Source organism: Centroberyx affinis, unplaced genomic scaffold, assembly GCF_046629955.1.
Source record: "Centroberyx affinis isolate AG114_WGS23_722 - 3 ecotype Tasmania unplaced genomic scaffold, CSIRO-AGI_Caff_v1 ptg002084l_1, whole genome shotgun sequence".
Taxonomy (NCBI): Eukaryota; Metazoa; Chordata; class Actinopteri; order Beryciformes; family Berycidae; genus Centroberyx; species Centroberyx affinis.
In genome coordinates this window covers 1801-17500 of record NW_027280411.1, presented here as the reverse complement: position 1 = coordinate 17500, position 15700 = coordinate 1801, and the positions used below count along the sequence as shown (strand labels likewise).

Sequence of the window (15700 nt, the reverse complement as noted above, 5' to 3'; positions counted from 1 at the left end):
CTGCTCCTCTTCTCCTCCGGTCCTCTCATCCTCCGCTCCTCCTTCTCCCCTCTATCACAGCGCTCATCTCCCCGGCAAATTGAATTCCTCCCTAGAATCTGCCTAAGCAGCTCCCTGAGACCGACCTAACAGTGAAGACACACTTACTCTGTGGCTGGAAGTGTGTGTGCGTGTGGTGTGTGCGACTGCGTGTGCGTGCATCTGCCTCTTGACTATCCTGTCACATTTGGAGGCCAATCACTCCGTTAGGCATCAGTCCTCCAAAAAAGAGAAAAAAGTGGAGACCTTGAGCTGCCACCCACTTTGACAGAGATGGACCGAGGGGCTTGACAGACAGACTGGCTGGCAGATGCATGGACAGACAGACGGACAGGTGGCCGGATAGTACCGCTTGAGAGAAAGAAAGACAGACAGGTTAGAGAGAGAGAGAAACTGCAGGGCAGAGAAAGTGATGTGTTTACATGCAGACAGTGACTGACAGAGAGACAGGCAGACAGACAGAGAGAGAGAGAGAGAAAGAGAGAGAGAGACAACGTCAGTGAGTGAAACATGCTGTTAGCTGACCTTGTTCCTCTCAGATGTAGTGTTCTCTATCTCTGTCCTTAGCTCCTAATGGACTCCCTCAGTTTAAAGCAGGAGGAGGGATTAGAGGACAACGAGCAACAAGCAAGAGGAACTGGTGGTGGAGGGGGGTCTAGATACAACACATGGTGGATGGCAGTTGTATGCTGTATGAAGAAAGTGGTGGATAAGTGGAATGGATGCTTGGATGGAGGAACAGGAGCAGGATCATTAGAGCTACTGCATGCTGTCATTATATTCACGTTTCCTTTCCTGTGTGTGTGTGTGTGTGTGTGTGTATGTGTGTATGCGTGTGGGTGTGGTGGGGGGTGCAAATGTGTGCACATCTTTATGTGTTTGCATGTATGCCAGCTCCTCTAAATGAAGCACATATTAGGTGAACTGTTGCTTCAGTCTTTTTTTTACTCTTTACAGCTACAACTTTCTCTTTCTCTCTCTCTCTCTCTCTCCCTCTCTCTCTCTCTCTCTCTCTCTCTCACGCTCTCTCTCACACACACACACACACACACACACAGAGGCAGTAGTGAGTTATAGTTGTGGTCAGCAGTGTGAGATTGGAGTCTCTGCATAGCCAAGCATCCTCTGTAGAAACGGGAATATTCCAAATAAATCCTTACACACACACACACACACACACTCACACACACTCCAATATAAATCTATCTTAGATGGAACACTTCCCTCTTGTGCATGGAGCTGACAGCCATCAATCTAAAAGAGAGAGAGCGAGTGGGAGAAAGGACAGGGAGAGAGGGGAAGAAAAGGTGGCTCTGAGAGAGGCGGCAGAGTAACGGGAGAGTGTGAGCAGTGCAGAGACAACCACAGAAGAGAAGGAATAAGGAAGGAAGTGGTGACAATGGAAAGGAGCTGAGGGGACTGGTGTAAAGACAGGACAAAGCAAGGTGAGATGGGAGGGAGGAGAGGAGGTTGAGCTGACAGGGGGAGGGGACAGAGAGAGAGAGAGAGAGAGAGAGGGTGAAGCTCTTCCTCAGAATTATGGACCTGTCCATACATACTGTAGCAAGCAGATAAACTTGCCCTCTGTAACCCCGCTCTGTGTGTGTGTGTGTGTGTGTGTGTGTGTGTGTGTGTGGATGTTTGATGGGTTAAATAAATCTCACTGTCTACAATTCTACCCTCCACACACCCAGACACACACTACTTTTTGTTTAGTGGAGGCAGGCTTTAACACATGCTTGACAGAGCCTTCAGCCAATTGCCTTCGACCTGCTGACTCATTAGCCTTGATGCCTAGATGCTGTTTGGTTGTGAGCCAGGTGTGAATGCCTGGGCCAAGAGTTAAAGACTGGATGGCATTGGTTAGACAACAGCTGCAGCTGAGCCATTCAGCAATGTACTGTGCAGAGCACGGCTGGGTATTTTTAAGCACCTTGATACTATGGGTCACGATGCAATACAATACGATTTCTTCTATGCTTTTTTCCTTGTTCTTTGTGGGAGTTTTTCCTTGTTCTCTTGGGGGGATTAAGGTTTTAAGGGTGTCGTTTTAATTTCACAACAGCCACATTGTGAAGCCCTTCGAGATTGTAACTGATTGTAAGGGCCGATAAACTCTTTGTGAGTTGAACGTAAATGCACACACTAGTATTCAGAATTATCCGCAAGCTTTTGGAAAACATCCGACCACTACGTCCGTAAATGTATCGTGTTATCACAGTATTTTTATGCTGAATGTCAAAACAAAGAGATTTGAGATGTGCTGGATTAATGGCACCCACCTTTATTATTGAAGCTGCAGTGAAATGATCACTTGGGTGAAACCTACAGGAGTGGAGGCCTTCATAAAAATGAAAAGTGAAACCTGCTGTTCTGTAAATTCAAGGGGGTTGCAAGGTTTCACAGAATCCATTCTGAATCTGAAAAAAGGACAGTACATGATGGAATTTGCTTTTTTTTGGTTGGTGAATAAAGCTTAAAGTTGCCCTATTGTTCAAGCCTGACTAATACAAGCTTTTTTCATATAATAAAAAACAACATCTCTTTGTCTGTGTTTCTCTCTCTGTGTGTGTCAGAGGTGGCTCCCTACCTGCGTGGAGGAGGACTGGGGCAGCAGGTGGTGTTGGAGGGGAACAGGCTGGTGCTGACCTGCCTGGCTGGAGGCAGCTGGCCTCTGCAGTACCGCTGGACACTCAACAACAGCAACATCACCGACTGGTCACCACAATACAGGTCAGTTACACACACTGGACTCGGCCTGACTGGCTGCTATCTATCTATCTATCTATCTATCTATCTATCTATCTATCTATCTGTCTATCTGTCTATCTGTCTTTCTGTCTTTCTGTCTGTCTTTCTGTCTATCTGTCTGTCTGTCTATCTTATCTATCTACCCGCCTGCCCACCCTCCCTCCTTCCTTCCTTCCTTCCTTCCTTCCTTCCTGCCTTCCTTCCTTCCTTCCTGCCTTCCTTCCTTCCATCCTTCCTTCCTTCCTGCCTTCCTTCCTTCCTTCCTTCCTTCCTTCCTTCCTTCCTAAACCTGTACCAGTGCACAGCAGCTGCAGCATAGGGGCTTTGCTTGTCTGTGATGGAGTGTGTTTAGAGAAGGTCAGAACATTTAGACAATGCAGCCAAAGTGAGATTAATAATTACATTAGCACCATAAATATGTATATGGTCTGAGGAAGGAAGAGAAGATCCGATCAATATGTCTGAGCTGCTCTCTCTGCTTCTCTTCCTCTTCCCCTCTTCCTCTCTTCCTCTCCCCCCTCTGTATCTGTCCCTGTGTGTGCTGGTTTGTGAGAGCTAAGCAATCCCTCTCGGCATAACTGCAGCTGTGAAACAAAATTGTTTTTCACATCATTCAGACATAGAGGGAATCTTGGGAACAAACACACACACGCACACACACACAAACACACACATGCGCGCACACAGAGGGAGAGAGAGGTTGAGCCAGCATTTTGTGGGCAGTCGTCGTTCGAGCCAGGAGGCGTTATAGCACTGGACTGCTCTCAGCGTTCTGGCTAGTTTAGTTTGGCGAGGCCAGAGCAATGTTGAATTGGCAGGGTGTTGTGTGTGTGTGTGTGTGTGTGTGTGTGTGTGTGTGTGTGTGTGTGTGTGTGTGTGTGTGTGTGTGTGTGTGTGTGTGTGTGACCATCTGTAGTGGTAGGCCTGATGTTAATGTAATACCTTGACAGCTTCAATTTCAGTTGCTTTTTTCTTTACTTGGCACTTGTGTAGTTGTATTTATGCAGTGGCAGTAAGACTAAAGCCTTTACAGTAATGCTGGATTTACATCACTAGATGATTGGTTCCCACTATGTGCAGCTGTTGTCTACAGCTTGCACAAAGGCAGTTTTTGAAGTTACTTTAAGATGGGTAGACATTTCCATTAAGCAAATATTTAGCAATTTATCGATAGTAATCTAAAATGAAGACTGTATTTATCAGTTCATTTATAAACTAACCAATTTTTACTACTAGTCAATATTTTTGCAGTGCTGAGGAACAAAATTTATGTAAAATGCATTTCATATCCTGATTGGTTGTGCCCATGTTGTCACTAGTGGTTAGTTGCAGTGTGATGATTGCTGATCATGTAGTGATGTAAATCCAACATTACTGTACTGCTCTTCCAACTCTGCTGAAAATTTACTACCCGTCAGCTACTTTGTGAAGCATAGCGAATCATTTTTATTTTGTTTGCCCCTCTCCGCCCCTCTCCGCCCCTTCTCTCTTCTCTCCACAAGTAATTAATAGAATCTGGTCTCTCTCCATGGCCAGTCCATTCTTGGTGTAAATTTACTACTGTACCACTACCAAGAAACACTACAGTGGGCTCAAGTTCAGATTTTTATCAAACATAAAGTGTCTTTTACTGCGTATCGTTTAATGTACTGTGTACTTAAGATTTCAAACTTATGTCCAGATAATTTAAAGTACAATTGCAGGTGCACTCAGCAGCAGTGCAATTAAGCACAGAGTTCATGAGCAAATATCGTTCATAATTGTCTCAGCCTCAATCCTCTCACCTTTTGCACTTAGTGAGTTTGAACAAAATTATCATCAGGAAAAAATGGTCAAAAAACCTCCAAAACTGCAGCATATTTTTGGCTTACAAATAAGTAATTTTCATAAAAATAGCTTTGTCTTGCCAAATCAATGTTGATTATATGCTGCCTAATTGTGCTGATAAAAGTACAGCAACCTGCACTGCCTGGCACTGCATTCACATTCACTACATACACAGCACATTGAAAATGAACAGTATGCATTGCATTTGATGGGAAATAGGCTAGGCCTCACGGGATATTTTCACCATATGTCCACATCATAGGCCTACAGACAAATTATCTGTATCCCTCTCAATCACGCGTTGAGCATTAGGTATAATTTGAAAGGATGTGCATAAGTTTTCCTTTTGTGCTCACACTCTCATTCACTCTATTCACAAATCACAACAGCACACATGGTGAAAATAAATGTAGCCTATCTAATGTGTTAAGAATGAGGCTACGGGGATGTTTTGGTCAATTTGTGCTGAAGCTGTCTTAAAGGCAGAGCAAAATCGTTCTTGTCCTGAATCACACAGGGAATTTGACTGTGCAAGCAGAGCCGGGGCAGCGTCAGAGAAATTGACTGAGAAATTATCGTATTGATTGGGATCTGTCAACACTGAACTTTCTGTTTAGTGAGATATATAAAAAAAAAAAAACATGTTTGGAGTTCGAAAAAAATAGTGACAGCCCCACCACATACGCTTGTTAAAAACTTAATGGAACACACACACACAGAAGGGGAGAGAGAGAGAGAGAGAGAGAGAGAGAGAGCTGCAGCATCAACTTGCATCCAATATCAGAATCTGTTTCAGGATGAGAGCTGCTGTGTAATGTGTCATTCCTGAATCCAACTGAAATTGCGTGTGTGAGTGTTTGTGTGTGTGAGTGTGTGTGTGTGCGTGCATGCGTGTGTATGTGTATGTTGGCAGCATGTATTGGCAGCCTGGGAGTTAAATACTTGGCTGTCCTGGTATTGGTAATGAGCCCCTAAGCGATGTCCAGTTTTAGTGTGTCTATCCAGTGTGTGTGTGTGTGTGCATGTGTGTATATGCGTTTGTATGTGTCCAGCGCGGCACCAACCTCGATCCCATGCCAAGCTTCCCATTAGAGAAGCACAGTCCATTAAAACCACATTAACAACCCCCTCACCCCCTCCAAAAAAATGAAAAAAAAAACCCAACTTGGACACATGCACACATGCACGCATATGGATGCCCCATGTGTGTGCGCACACAACCTCAAAGTCAAAAACACTCCCACACACACACACTAAAACACACATATACACACACAGAGGCCACTCCGCCTTCCCTTCTGTTAATGGGGAACTTTGACAACCTTAGCCCCATTCCATTCTCAGATCAAGGTCATGAAAGTGAAATGCACACTAACATATACAGTACTGTGCAAAAGTCTTAGGCACCCTAGATTTTTTATATAAATTTCTTTGACGTCTTAGATGTTTATTTGTTTTCTGCATTAGTGTGTCAGTAGACTGCTGTTTATTGTAAATTTTTGATATTCAGAAACTTTTCATTTCATTAGTTTTGAAAGCATCTTCGCTTTATGGATTTCTTTGACATATGCCTAAGACTTTTGCACAGTACTGTTCATATGGGCACACACGCACACACACACACACACACACACCTCCACCCTTCCCTTCTGTCTCGCTGATCTCCAAACATCACTTCCAGCATCCCCCTACCCTTCTGTTGTTTACAGTGTATTTACAGCTCAGAGATGAAACACGCTCTCACAAGCCTCTGTTCTGTCTGTCCATCTGGCTGCAGGTTGTCTGTCCCGGCTCTGAGCAGGACCGATGCTGGCCTGTACCAGTGTGTGGTGAGGAACAGGATGGGAGCACTCATACACAGGAGGACAGAGGTGCAGGTGGCCTGTGAGTACACGCACACACACACACACACACACACACACACACACACACATAGATATACACTATACACACTAATATCATGACAGAAAATCAAAACATGGAACGATTAGAGCAGAAAACACCAAAATAGCATTGCATGTACTTTTGAAGAGAAAGAAGAGGAGCAATTAAAAGTATTGAAGTAAGAAATATTTTACCGTTTCACCATGACAAAATCATGTGCAGATAACACAATACAACAGAGGTATGTCTCTGTTTATGTCATGTGATATCACAGCATTCAGCATTCAGCTTGACTCAAATGAACAGCTTTACATTAAAACAGGGCTATTCAATTACAAATTCAGTTGGGCCAGATTTTAAAACCGGGAAATGTAGATGGGCCAGACATTTTCAGCAGCCTATTTAAACCTTTTCTTTAGCTTTTGGTAATGATAAATTTAAACAAACGCAAATGAATGTAGTAAAAAATAGCAATGTTTATTGTTTCACTTTTGAAATAAAAAAATATATTTTTGGTCACATATCTGACCCAGGCACATCACAAAGTGCTCAATGCACAGAATCATAACAAGTGGCAATAACAGTAACCGATAACACACTCTATTACACACAGTGGTGGAAGAAGTACTGAGATGTTTTACTTAAGTAAAAGTAGCAGTAAAGATACTCCATTACAAGTAAAAGTCCTGCATTCAAAATCTTACTTAAGTAAAAGTACATCAGTGTTGGCAGCAAAATGTACTTAGAGTATCAAAGTAAACATACTCATTATGCAATCTGTCCCCATTTAGAGAGTTATATTTTTCATAAGTTATTGGAATATTAATACTGATTTCTTGACATACATGTACATGTAAGCAGCATTTTAAAGTTGTACGTGAAGCTAATCTTAACAATTTAGCTATACTTTTGGGTAGGCTAATCTATAACAATGCTATTTTATAGTTATTTTATAAAGATGATCAAATGTTTTAAATATAAAATATTGATCTGAAAAGTAACTAGTAACTATAGCTGTGAAATATATGTAATGGAGTAAAAAGTACAATATTTCCTTCTAAAATGTAGTGAAGTATAAGTACAAAGTAGCATAAAATGGAAATACTCAAGTAAAGTACAAGTACCTCAAAACTGTACTTCAGTACACTACTTGAGTAAATGTACTTACTTACTTTCCACCACTGATTACACATAACTACTATTTGCTAGTCCAGGCAGGGTTAAACCGACGCTTTTCATTGTCAATTTTACGTTTCAGGGTTGACAGAGACATATTTTCAGAAAAAGTGGGGGTCGTCTTATATTCGAGGACTAGACAAATGTGTTCACAACATCAGATATTCTTTTTGAATGGATAAGGTGCCAGTTTAACCTGCAGGAGTTTCTAAAGGCTCGTGTAACATGTTTTTCTGCCACGGAGGAAATAAATTCATGACAAGTGAAAACGAGTCCAAATTTTTATATAAAAACAATATTACAATTAAAATATTAAAATCGCTATTAAAATAGCCTATTTAATTCAAGCTCGCTGGGCCACTCGGACGTTGCTTCTGGGCCGGAGGTTGCTTCTGGGCCGGATGTGGCCCGCAGGCCGCCAATTGGATAGGCCTGCATTAAAATAATTAAACTGACTAGTTAGGAAAGGTCAAATTAAGGTTAGTTAAAGCTGCTGTAGGTAAATCTGAAGGAAACCAAGAAGACTAACACACTTAACCTCAATTGGTCAGATGCCTGAGCCTCAAAAATTAGTTTGAAAGGAAAATAGCAGAGCAATGGTGGTATCAATATGACCAATATTCTGATATATTATTGTACTTATTTATGTTAATCCAACATGGGGATTACTTTTGCTGAATTCACTAAGATTGCGTTGCGGGAGCAAATAGCTTGAGCAAATTGCTCCTAAACTGTGGGAGCAAAGTGCATCCTATTCACTAAAATATTTATGCAAATCAAGTGATGTTGCGAAAAACATGTACAATCTGTCATTGCGCTCACAAATTGCATTATTTCCAAACGGCTTTACATGCGCAATGCAATACAGTAATGCAACTATTGCCAATACTGTAATTAAGGCAGTAGTCTGATTAAGCTGTGTACGTGATTGCATAAACTGACAACTCCCCATAATAATCCTGTTTACATGACTGAAGTATTTATTTCGATTATCCAGAGAGAACTGTGGATGTGGGAGTTTCCCCCAGGATGTCACTGTCTGTGCTCCTGTACTCCTAATGATTTGCACTGTATAAACTTTAAAGCTGTACGAAATATCCTATAGCCAACCAGTTTGGCATCCACAAAAGCATAGATGTTTGTGTAGTCATTTAGCAACAGCCTGGTGTTAGTTGCGCAAGCTGTTACAAAGTGCCCACATTGGATGAGGCCTGCATAATTGTGCAATGCTTGGAAAATTAGAGGCTGCAGATGGAACACACATACCTGTCCTGCTGCCCTCAGATGCATATAGGGATTTCATCCACCAAAATATATCCACAGATATTGGTGAGAATCAGCTCTTAATAGCCCAGGGCAGACTAGAGTTCCCTTCTACCTCCACATAACATGTTGAGCTGGTCATATGCGCAACTTGCTCAAAAATGTGAGTATGTCCTAACAATGTCTGGAATTGCATGGGATCTCCAGGTCTGAGGTATGTCGTCTTTCATATCATTGAAAAGATCTAATATCGAAAAATGAAGGTATCTTCAAATCATTTCAGACTCTTGAAGTTCAAGAAAAGAAATTCTCTGCTGCATCTATTATAAATGAACAGCCACCATATAGTCAGTCTGACCCAAAGAGAAGCATATTTATCCGTGTGATTTCCCCCCAGCGCAATTAAAAGCACCTTTTCAAAGGTTTTATTTGCGCTACTTTTCTTACAGGGGCACATACTGCAAGATGTTTGGTGAATTGTTCGCAAAGCCTAATTTACATGACCAAACCCACAAGTCATTTATATTTGCACAATAATTATTATGCAAAATGTCTACATATTTCTAAAGAGCACTAACGCAGTCATGAATAGCAAAGGCTCCATTTTTTCTCATTGCGGCGATTAGTGTGTGCGCTAACACCTAGTGAATCAGGGCCTGAGTGTTTACTGAATCTATGATTTCTTAATACTTCCATATGAGTAAACCATTTAAAGATACTAAAATGCTGGGCCTACACGAGTCCATAAATTAAACATGAATGGCATTTTTTTTAAAGACTCAGTGCTGTCCAGTTTCCAGCAGCAATGGTTTTAATTGCTTACATTAAAATGCTCTCTTGGTAAATGTGCCTGTGAATTGCTTGGTAAATTAGGTATTTCCCTCTAATTTCTTCTTTGATACATATTGCATCTTCACTCTCTTGCTCCCTCCCTCTTCCTCCAGTTTTGGGGAACTTCTCGGCCGAGGAGCAGAGAAGGACGGTGACTCAGGGCCGAGCGGCTGTCATCAGCCCTCCTGCCCTTGCTTCCTTCCCTCGACCCCTGGTCACATGGTACAGAGACGGACACAAGATCATCCCCAGCAACCGAATGTGAGTGTCCCTCTCTCTCTCTCTCTCACACACACACACACACACACACACACACTTGCTCATTCACACACTGACCTATTCAGACACACGTATAGCATGATGTGTAACAAAATGCCACTTGAGATCAAATGTTAATTTAAGTTCTTATCGCTCAGTGGTATATCAATTAGCGTGCTCTAGAAGCACAAAGGGGTTTTTTTAATCATTACATACCAATTATTATGAATAATTAGGCCTTCAGATAACCAACCTTTTCATTAGATGTCAGTACAATCGGCTCAAGCCATTATCAAAAGTAGAGAAATGACTTTTCAATGACTCAAATCTTTTTCACTTCTGTAATCTACAAAATTAATAATGAACAGGTGCAAGGCATATTCTGCCTAATACTCATCGTACAACAGACGCTTGAGGGTCCCTGGGTGCTTTGTGTAAGTATTTGACAAGGATAAGTTTTACACTGTCTGGCTTATCTTGACATACCTGTAATTTGCATATTGTTTCTGAGCTGCTACAGCTATCCTGTCAACGTTGTTAGGTTGAAAAATGTTGTTCAAATATTAATAATGTAGTAATTGCGACAGAAGAGGGAAGTGTAGGTTTGTTGTAAGAAGACTTACTATCATACCTATGGAAGCCAACAAATTATTTTAGAACCTGTACCGGTGGGAATTTACACAACAGTAAAATGAGCTGTTGAGATACAGGCCCTCTGTGTTTTTATTAGGCTGTTCTCACTCTCTCAGAGACAACTAAGTCCCCATTAGGAACACTAACTGCTCCCCTGTGTGCTATTGTTCCTTAAGAATGAAATTGTCAGTGGCCTTGCTGTACACACAAATGGCCAGACTACAACTTTTTCACTCCTTTAATGACAGCCTCCACCTCAGAAGGTTTGCCGAGTCAGGTTACATAAGTTGTTTTGTCAATGTTCCGCATCAAGTTTGACTTTGCTTTTTGGTTTGAATAAACACAGAAAATGGCTCTCCTGTTAAGTTAATGGGGCTGCATTGAGTGTGGCTTAATGACAGTGGACTACAATTATCTAGCTGCTCAAGACACTGTCTGCATTGAATGTGTTTACTGTCAGAGCATCACCGCAACTCTGCATTAGCCTCCTTAAACTGTTCTCCCTGCTTCTGTCTATGAAAAACGGAAAAGGGAAGTTTGTTGTTGTTGTTACTCTCGCTGGTTGTTTCATGACAAGAGCCCATTAGCATGTTTTCATAAGCAGACTTATAAATTCATGTGGTATATAAAACAAGCTGGATAAAGTCTAAGTCTCTGGAATAGATAGTGTCAACCCTAGCCCTCCTTGGCATGCTGTGCATTGGTCAGTCAGAGAGCTTTGGGAAAGAAAGTTTAAGGTTGCATACAAAGATGTGCACTGCATAGCAAACCTACCGTAAAACTTCCAATAATAACCAGGGCATTTATTTACCTCAACACAAGATAACACCAGACCTTTATTAGAGACAGCTCATTATTTCTTTTGGCAGGTCCACAGTATCTGATATGCCTAAAAGTGGTTGAATTACCGGTATTCTATAAAGACTTCTGATGATCAAATTTATACAAATGGCTTGCTATTACTATATAGGCAACTGATGTCAGATACAACTACTACTACTGCTACTACTACTAATAATAATAATAATGATGAGGCTGTGTAGCGATCCAAGCAGTTGTTCCGAGCAAGAGTTCCTTCATCCATCCATCCATACAATCATTTTATAGCCACTTATCCGGGTCAGGGTCTTGGCAGCAGGGTGAGAAGAGAAGTCCAGATGTTGTTTTCCCTAGTAACGTCCTCCAGCTCCTCCTGGAGGATCCTCAGGCGCTCCCAGGCATGCTGGGAGATGTTTTCCCTCGAGGTCTCCTCCCAGTCGGTCGTGCCTGTACAGCTCCAGCCTCAGTGAGCCTGGGAACAGTGTTGTTGGAAGCGTCATGCTCCTGATAGGGATGCCCAAGGCTCACTGGCGGGATATCAGACAAATAGTGATTCGGCTTCATAAAATCTGTGAGAAACTCTCCCAGAGTAGGATCACCACTCCCACTCCTGGAGCCAGAGGGGGCAGGGGTGGAGCAGACCTAGGTGTCATGGAAATTTGGAACAGTAGATTTATGGATATCAAGTTATGGATATCAAGACATTCACGCCAATACATGTATCCATCGCAACAAAATAAACATGTCAGCATGTTCCATTACATGCAACGTCTCCTCCTGGTAATATATTTTGTGATATTTTAGTAATTTTAATGATATTTTTTGTTAGAAATATTGTATGAATTTCTTCTCCTTTCTCATAATTCTGCCGTATTTTTTACCCAGCCTTTATTTCTCCGTTCTGTGTCTGCTCTTCTAAATCAAAAACAGCAACAAAAAAAAAAAATCTGTACATAACTGTGAAATAACTGGATGAAATAAATACAGTGGATCATCTTCAAGTATAATCTGGATAGAAGGTATTATCTGTGCATTGTGGAATATAATATTCGGATTTGGTGACACCTCTAACACGCATACACACTCTGTGATGAATACTCATGCATAGCACCCCTTTTGAACCCTCACTGAAAAGACTAATTTACACCTTTCTTCACGGCTCTCCTCTTCTTGTGTCTACAAGACATGTCTCCCTCTCCCCCTCTCACCTCCCGCTCTCTCTCTCTCTCTCTCTCCCACTTTCCTCTCTCTCTGAATTATTCTTCTTTTTATTGCTTTGTTCTCTGTCTCCGCCTCTCTTTCTCTCTCTTTCTCTCTCTTTCTCTGTCTCTCCCACAGTCATTATCATGCAGCAGGATATACTGTTGCTGAACCCATAAACTTCTGTTCCTGAGTAAACTACTTAACTGCTGTGGTGTATGCACAAACATACACACACACGCGCACACACACACACACACACACACACACACACACACACACACACACACACACACACACACACAGACGCACACACACAGAAGCACACACTGGCCCAGTCTCCCCAGACCAAACTCAGTTGTTTCTACCTGGCTTGAGCATCTCTGTGTGCAATCATGCGCGTTAGAGCGAGTACACGTGACTGGGTATTTTCACGCGTCCGCATGCGTAAAGGTGTGTGTATCTGTTTGTGTTTGTGCGTGAGGTTATGCTGGCTGATCCTGCGGTCCGGTGAGACAGGGCCAGATGGCGCCTGGCGGTTGGCTGTCTTCGTGGTGACCGAGCTGATGATGTCGTTTATGAAGTTTATTGATCCGATATGCATCATTCCCAAAGTCCCTGGCCCCATCTCTCTGTCTGTCTTCCTGTCTGTCCCTCCGTTCTCGATTTATGTCCATGTGCTTCCCCCTGCACCTCATTCTGTGTATCCAACACACGCACACACACACACACACGCACTCACCCAATCTCTCTCTCTCTCTCTCTCTCTCTCTCTCTCTCTCTCTATGTCTTTATTACCCCCACCCCACCGTACCCCCTAACCTCCTCCCTACACACACACACACACACACACAGACTAACACACCCTATCTGTCTGTCAATATTCCCAAACTCCCCAGCCCTCAGAATACTGGCCAGCAGAGTCCTTACAAGCTGTCACTTCCGACACACTCTGCTCTAATCTAATCGAGCCCTCGCTCTCTGCCCCCTCCATCTCCATGCTTCTCTGGCATCTCTCACTCTGATTTTCTCTTCCCTCTCTCCTTTTTGCCCCCTCCCCCCTCCCCCCTTCCCCCTTCCCTCTCCAAAGTGTTTTTCTTCACTTCATCCATTTTCGCTCGGGCTCTGAACTTCAGACATATTGAGTCTGTTTTCTTCCCTGCCGTCCAGCAGCAGTCAAAACAACTTAGGGACACTGCTGCCACCTCAGCGCTGCTGATGGTGATATATATTTTAGCTGTGACCTGCAGCCCAGGTCGTGACGAGCGAGCCGCTGCTGCTAATTAGCTCTGAGGCCTGTAGCAGATGGACGTGAAATGATACTGCTAGCCAGCGGCTTCAAGAGGACAGGATGAGGAGAATTAGACCTCCGCTTTCTTCTTCCATCAGGGACGCAGGGGGCCCAGATTGATCAAATAGAGGCAGAGTGATCTATGCAGAAGCATGGCATGGCAGACAGTGAATATTTCAGCTTCTTGTTGTCGGGGAGTGGAGTGGTGCGGAGAGCGCTGATGTCACAGGTGGTCAGTGTCAGGGCTGGGGCTTATGGGAAATTTTTCTCCTCATAGACCTGGCCTAAGCAGCCATCTGCTGTAGAGGTGTGTGCGAGTGTGTGTGTGTGTGTGTGTGTGTGTGTGTGCGTGGGTGTGTGTCCAGACATTCATTCATTTTAATTTGTCAAACACGACTTTAACAGAGGGAGCGATTCATTATCTTGACTCTCATCACACACACACACACACAGCAGAGGTCTGAACAGAAGGAACTTTCTCGCTGTCTGAACTTTGTGAGCAGATGTTGTGTGTGTTTGTGTCTGTGTGTGCGTGTATGTAGGTGTGTGTGTGTGTGTGTGTGTGAGAGACAGCAAGATCAAGAGAAAAAGAGCATCATTTGGAGGGAGAGGGAAAAGACATGTAAGCTTAGGTAGCACCATGTGTTGAAAAAACAACCTGCCATTTGAAAGGTCTTCAATCCACAGGAGCACTACTGTGATTCATAAAGACTCTGTTCCTCAAGGCAGCCATGGGAGTGGATGAAAGTGACTGAGAGAGAGGTGCAAAGGCATCAGAGAAGGAGAGATGAAAAATACAGTTTAGAGCAAAAGAGGAAATGAATGTGGAGTATAGTAAATAGTTTAAGCTCATCTGAATCCAATGTGTTTGAAACTTAATCTTGTGAGCAAGTAGAAGCTTGGATATATGTGACTTTTCTTTTCAATTACCTTTGGAATTATATAAACATCCCAGGGGTGTGAGGATTTAAGACATATGGCTGTGTTGAGAAGAGCCATGTAAAACAGTTTTAGCTCCTTTCTTCTCCTTTCTTATTTTATTATTCCTTGTTTTATGCCTCTTTGTAAAGCACTTTAAGTCTTATGCTTTAAGTTAAGTGCTATATAAACAAACTGACTTACATAATGTCTGAAATGGTAACGGTAAATGTAATGCTTTTACATATACCTCCTTCATTTGATATTAAATTACAGGAAATATGTTGCCTTGGCTTCCTAGCGTGTTGTCAGTTGTGGTCTAGCAGTAGTTACATTACTGAGCTAAGGCTGTGTTTGCCAACTACCCAAGCAGCCTCTCTCTTGCAAGGCAATCTTCTTGATAAACAGGCTACATTCACCAGTCCGGCATGTGTTGGGCAGAACATTTGCTTGTGGATCCACCTCTTCATTTGCTGTGGATTTACGGCCCGTGTTTGACGTCATATTAACACCATGTATCTGCATTAGCAGACATCTTTCTAGAGCAAATCAGATTGATAGAAATAGTTCGAAATGGTTATTTTATGAGAACCATGCTGCTGCCCTTCTTTACAAATAAGAATTATAAGGTCTTTCCCAGGTGTTAATTGATAGCAAAGCCTGTCTAGAATAATTGTAGTCATTAGGGTTTGTTGCAATGTTACATCAAAAATAACCTATACAAGACAAATAATCTACCTGTACAATGAGCTGTGTTTAAGTTAATTGCCTTTTTGTCACTTAAGTCATTCCAGTGGATTGGTTAAATGA

General features: G+C 42.5%; 1 protein-coding gene across 1 annotated transcript in view; it reads left to right on the top strand.

The window, feature by feature from the left end:
- LOC139654417 (protein sidekick-1-like) overlaps positions 1-10032 on the top strand; it is a gene marked incomplete at its 3' end in the record, with an annotated part of 88595 nt that extends 78563 nt beyond the window's left edge. The window contains exons 2-4 of the mRNA XM_071531475.1: positions 2616-2772; positions 6395-6501; positions 9885-10032. Of these exons, the coding sequence (XP_071387576.1) occupies positions 2616-2772; positions 6395-6501; positions 9885-10032 (412 nt within the window). The remainder of the gene's footprint in view (positions 1-2615; positions 2773-6394; positions 6502-9884) is intronic.
- Between the last annotated feature and the right edge of the window lie 5668 nt (positions 10033-15700).